General features: G+C 50.2%; 1 protein-coding gene across 1 annotated transcript; it reads left to right on the top strand.

The window, feature by feature from the left end:
- Window positions 1–3,168: 3,168 nt before the first annotated feature.
- LOC131077507 (cytochrome c oxidase subunit 1) lies at window positions 3,169–5,031 on the top strand. The gene has a single exon (XM_058015016.1). The coding sequence runs from the start codon at window positions 3,228–3,230 to the stop codon at window positions 4,833–4,835; it is 1,608 nt and encodes a 535-aa protein (XP_057870999.1). The 5' UTR covers window positions 3,169–3,227; the 3' UTR covers window positions 4,836–5,031.
- Window positions 5,032–5,744: the final 713 nt, after the last annotated feature.

Here is a 5,744-nt window from a genome sequence, read left to right as displayed (position 1 = left end):
GCGGCGCAGGCGTGTGTGGGGTTGGGTGGGAGATTCTAGTTGCTTATTCTAGCCCCGTAGGGCCCTTACCCTTACAAATAGTAGGGGTAGGGGGAGCCCCTACTATTCTATTATTCTAGCTTATTCTAGCGGGCTCCCTACTATGGCAATAGGCAAACCTCAAATTCTATGGTACTGATGCCATTAAGCCCCTACTATTCTATGGCGGAGGAAGAGGGGACCGGGCACCACCTACTGGTAGAGAGAGAGAGGAGAGGCACCACCTACTGGTAGAGAGAGAGAGGAGAGGCACCACCTACTGGTAGAGAGAGGAGAGGCACCACCTACTGGTAGAGAGAGGTCCGGATGTCCGGTAAGTGAGTCGAGTAAGTGGTGAAAAAGGTGTCCCCGGTGTGCATTCACATGAACCCGGAAGATGACCCCGAGATGTCCATCCGTGAACAGCAGCCATATTGGATAAGTGTGATGTCCATCCAGCAGTCCTATCCATCCATAGCGGAGGTTACCAGCAGATCGGAGCCCGGCTAACGGCGAGAACGATTGAATCAATGGTTAGCTATTCTCCGAGAAAGTAGGGGGCAATGCGGTTCGGCCGGGAACAACTTACCAGAAAACAAGGAGCGGCTGGATGCTTTCACTTCCATAACGCCCTATCCATAGTAGGGGTCCTGCCCGGTGTTTCGGTGGGGGCCCCCACCTTCCTCGCGGGTGGGGGGGAATTAGAGTTCCGGGAACGCCCTATAGTTGAAACTATGGCCTTTAGTCATAGAGCAGGGCGCTCCGGCCCTGCCGCTCGAAACTCCGCTTTACCCCCCAGAGCATGCGCAACAATCCCACTTGGATATACGGGTCAACAATCCCACTTGGATATACGGATTGAACCTGCTGAACCAGACTATCTGCCCCCCCCCACCCCCCAACTATGGTTATAGCCCTTTCTATAGCTACTAGAATTCCCCCCTTATTCCCTGCTAGATTAATAAAGCACCTTCAACTAATATACCTAAACTAGAATCCCGGGTGTGCATTCATGGGGCCCTACGGGGTGGGGGGGGCCCCTACTATTCTATGGTAGTACGGCTATAGTTGTTCCCCTGCATGCAGGGGCGGCTTCTTTCACGGTCTGTTGGTTGGTTGCGGGTTATCCCCCTACCTAACTATATAAATGGGGGGGGGGGCGGGGGAGACAAGAGATAGACGGCCATCTCGAAGCAGCGACCTACAGGCAGCACCTAGGGACCCAGAAGGCAACCCCGATTGGGAGTCAGAGGATCCGTAGTACCCGTCTACCTCGTCTAGGGACCTCGGCGAATTTTTTGATTCAACAAGGGATCGGCCCCTACGGGGAAAGGAAGGGCTCCACTCAGAACACAGAAACAACTCTTTCGACTCTAACGATGCTTGATACTCGATCGTTCCATTTAGAAAGCAAGCTTTGCTATTCCATGGTTGCGCGACTGCTATGATTCCTATTTCTCATTCAATATGGATCAACTAGCCCTACCTCTCCCATCCACCTGTTCTCGTACGAAAGGCAATCTACTAAAGTGATCCCCTTAGAATAGTAGGGCCCATCTTCATCGAATCAACTTATTCCATACTGCTGGCACATCATGAACTGCTTGCAATCTTGATTCGGTGAGGGAACAAAGCGACGATAACTCTACCAGCGCTTATTATTCCGGGAGTTCAAAGGTGCTCATAGTTCGGGAAAGAACAGGCTAGCATAGAAAGGTGAGAACAAGTTTTTTTTTGCAATAGATTTGTTGGCTAGATAAATAGCTTTGATGTCCCATCCACTGCCATGCTATGCCCCCCACGTCAATTAATCAGCCTGCTAGAGTGACGGTTGGGTGGGAACTCTAGTTAGTGCGTAATTAATTAGCTTGCTAGCCCTTTAGAATAGTAGGGGGCTAGAATAAGCAAATATTCTATAATACCCTCTGCCATACTATGCCCCCCACCCCTTTAGAATAGTTATCTACCGACTAGCCTATAGAATGGGGCGGGGCCAACTATAGCTCCCTCCCACCCTGCCGGGAAACTCTAGTTGGTAAGGGGGTGGGATAGTTGCCTTTCAGTCGACGATTCTATACGTAACATGCCAACTTTGGCAGGGTGGGAGGAGGGCAAATAGTAGGGCCTGGCGAATAGGCAACCTCTAGCAGGCGTACATTAATTGACGGCTACCCCTACCCCTACCAATAGAATAGCCCGCCCAATAACAACTATGATGGGGTGGCCCCCTTATGGCATCAGCCTGCTAGAAGAATATGAAAAAGGGCGACATAGTAGAGGGGAGGTAGATTAGAACCGGGAGATTGGGAGGTTGCAGCCGGGCATGTTACGTATAGAATCGAGAAACGCTACAACAACTCTATTGGGGGGGTGGCGAGCCGGGGGGGAGGACAAAAGGGGCGATTGTGGGAGGCCCCTACGATAATATACCGGCGGCTGGCCCCCCCTACTATGTCGAAAGGGTTCGCTTTACTAGGGGGTGGGTGGGAGGAGGAGACGTTCTCGGGCGTCGCCCCTACTATTCGCCAGGCTGGGGTTCAGTCGGTTCAATGCCTACTGTATCGGAAAGAATCATACTCAAAAAACGAGTTTGATCCGCCATACCCTCTACTCCGTTCCGTTGCGGTATGTATTATGACGTTAACCGCATGATTCTACTAATTGCTTCTCTTCTCATGGGTGTCTGTTTCTGCAGTTTTGTTATCTGGGTCCATGTCCATAGGAAAGGTAACCTGCCCCTTAGCACGATACTATTCGCTATTCTCAAGTTTCTATTTGACATTTTGAGACCCCCTTCTTGAAAATTTGACAAGTGCACGCGACTTTATGCACTTCCTGTTGAATAAGAAAGACGGGGATAATGCCCCCACGCTGGACGATATGCTCGACAAGGAGCGCGCGGATAGAGCGCTCCGAGACGAGGTGCAAGTTCGCCGGGAAATAGACGAGATGCTCCATCAGGCGCAAGAGCAAGCTCGTCTCGAACGGTTTGAAACCAGGGAACGATTCTGGGAGCAGCAGCGCCAGGACGCCCTGGACGAAATGCACAATCGCCAGTGGACTTCCATGTATCGTAGGGACCGAGAGAAAAACCGCAACCGGCGGGGGCGACGAAACATGAATCGGCGCCGCAGCCGGGGATCGAAACGGGGCAAGAAGTAATAGTTTATTACAAAGATGATTTTTTAGTATGCTCTGATAAGTTGTTGATGGAACAAGATTGTCTTATTATGTTGACGTTTTTTCAGAATTTGGTTCGATGGCTGTTCTCCACTAACCACAAGGATATAGGGACTCTCCATTCAATCTTCGGTGCCGTTGCTGGAGTGATGGGCACATGCTTTTCAGTATCAATTCGTATGGAATTAGCACAACCCGGCGATCAAATTCTTGGTGGGAATCATCAACTCTATAATGTATTAATAACGGCTCACGCTTTTCCCATGACCTCTTTTATGGTGATGCCGGCGGTGATAGGTGGATTTGGGAATTGGTTCGTTCCGATTCCTATAGGCGCACCCGACATGGCATTTCCACGATTGAATAACATTCCCTCCCGGTCGTCGCCGCCTTCGCCGTCGCTCCCATTAAGCTCAGCCTTGGTAGAAGTGGGTAGCGGCACTGGGTGGACGGTCTATCCGCCCCTAAGTGGTATTACCAGTCATTCTGGAGGAGCCGTTGATCTCGCGATTTCTAGTCCTCATCTATCAGGTGTTTCCTCCATTTTAGGTGCTATCAATTTTATAACTACTATCTCTAACATGCGCGGGCCTGGAATGACTATGCATAGATCACCTCTCTTTGTGTGGTCCGTTCCAGTGACCGCATTCCCACCTTTACCATCACTCCCGGTACTAGCAGGGGCAATTACCATGTCATTAACCGATCGAAGCTTTAATACAACCCTTTTCGATCCTGCTGGAGGGGGAGACCCGATCTTATACCAGCATCCCTTTTGGTTCTTCGGCCATCCAGAGGTGTATATTTTGATTCTGCCTGGATTCGGTATCATCAGTCATATCGTATCGACTTTTCCGGGAAAACCGGTCTTCGGGTATCTGGGCATGGTTTATGCCATGATAAGTATTGGTGTTCCTGGATTCCTTGTTTGGGCTCATCATACGTTTACTGTGGGCCCAGACGTTGATACGCGTGCTCACTCTACCGCAGCTACCATGATCACAGCTGTCCCCACTGGAATCAAAATCTTTAGTTGGATCGCTACCATGTGGGGAGGTTCGATACGATACAAAACACCTATGCCATCTGCTGTAGGGTCCATCCTTCTGTCCACCATAGGAGGACTTACTGGAATAGTCCTGGCGAATTCCGGGCTAGACATTGCTCTGCATGATACTCATTACGTGGTTGCACATTCCCATTATGTACTTCCCATGGGAGCCGTTTTCGCTTTATTCGCAGGATTTTACTTCCGGGTGGGTAAGATCTCTGGTCGAACATACCCCGAAACTTTAGGTCAAATTCATTTTCGGATCACTTTCGTCGGGGTGAATTTGACCTCCTTTCCCATGCATTTCTTGGGGCTTTCGGGTATGCCACGTCGCATTCCAGATTATCCAGATGCTTACGCCGGATGGAATGCCCTTAGCAGCTTCGGCTCTCATGTATCCGTAGTTGGGATTCGTCGTTTCTTCGTGGTCGTAACAATAGCTTCGAGCGGTGAAAAGAACACGAGTGCTCCAAGCCCCTGGGCGATCGAGCCAACCACACTGGAATGGATGGTACAAAGCCCTCCAGCTTTTCATACTTTTGAAGAACTTCCAGCCGTCAAAGAGATCAGCTCTCTCCCCCTATAAATATTCTCTGGGTCCCCCTACAATAGCCCCCGGACCAGCTCTTCATCTCTAAGCGGCACAAGGATTTGTCTCTAAGCGGGGGCTCTTCATCTCTAGTGATCTATTCCACTCGAGAGAAAGGGTGGGAGGGAGCTCGATAGTGGAGGTAGGGTCCAGTGTTGTGCTAAAGAGAAAGGGAAGAGTGGGCGGGAGATAATATTAGTTAGTTAGTGCCGTTACTTAGTTACTTAGTTAGTTAGTGCCGTTAGTTGGTTAGTGAGTTGGTTCTGGGGATGGCGATTCTATACGTAACATGAATGCCCCACCCCCCGCCAAGCCCTATAGATAGGGCGGGGGTAGGGCCCCAACTATCTATAGTTGCTAGGATAGGGCCCTTTATCGAGCCGGGTAGAGGATAGGGCCTTTTAGAATAGGCCGGGGTAGGGGTAGGGGATAGTTCCTGATCAATAGTCTTAAGAGTTCCCAGTTTGATCAACCCACAATTATATCCTCCGCCCGTAGGGCCCTTAGAATACTAGGGGCCCACCCAACCCCAACTAGAGTTTCCCACGTCAATTAATCAGTCCCATAGAATTGTAGGGCTTGATTTAAGCCCGCTCCCTACAACTCTATGGCGGTTCTAGAATCTTGTCATTAATGTACGCCTGCTAGAATAATATGAAAAAGGGCAAATAGTAGGGCGCTTTAGCCCCCCACCCTGCTTCCCCACACACGCGGCGAATAAGCGAATCTAACCGGTGCATAGGGAATAGTTATTGTTGGGTGGGACTATAGTTCTTATTTGAGCAGGCTGATTAATTAATTGACGTGGGTGGGAAACTATAGTTCCTGCTGCCCCACACACGCAGATAGATCGAGACCCTCTGCCATTAATCGTAGCAGGGAATAACCGAACCCGGTGGGGATGGA

This window comes from Cryptomeria japonica, unplaced genomic scaffold (assembly GCF_030272615.1).
Source record: "Cryptomeria japonica unplaced genomic scaffold, Sugi_1.0 HiC_scaffold_22, whole genome shotgun sequence".
In the NCBI taxonomy this organism is placed as follows: Eukaryota; Viridiplantae; Streptophyta; class Pinopsida; order Cupressales; family Cupressaceae; genus Cryptomeria; species Cryptomeria japonica.
Note: the sequence above shows the minus strand (reverse complement) of the source record. Positions and strands in the feature narration are given on the sequence as shown.

Coding starts and splice junctions, on each gene's coding strand:
- LOC131077507 (XM_058015016.1), top strand. CDS start 3,228: ATGGAACAAGATTGTCTTATTATGTTGACGTTTTTTCAGAATTTGGTT.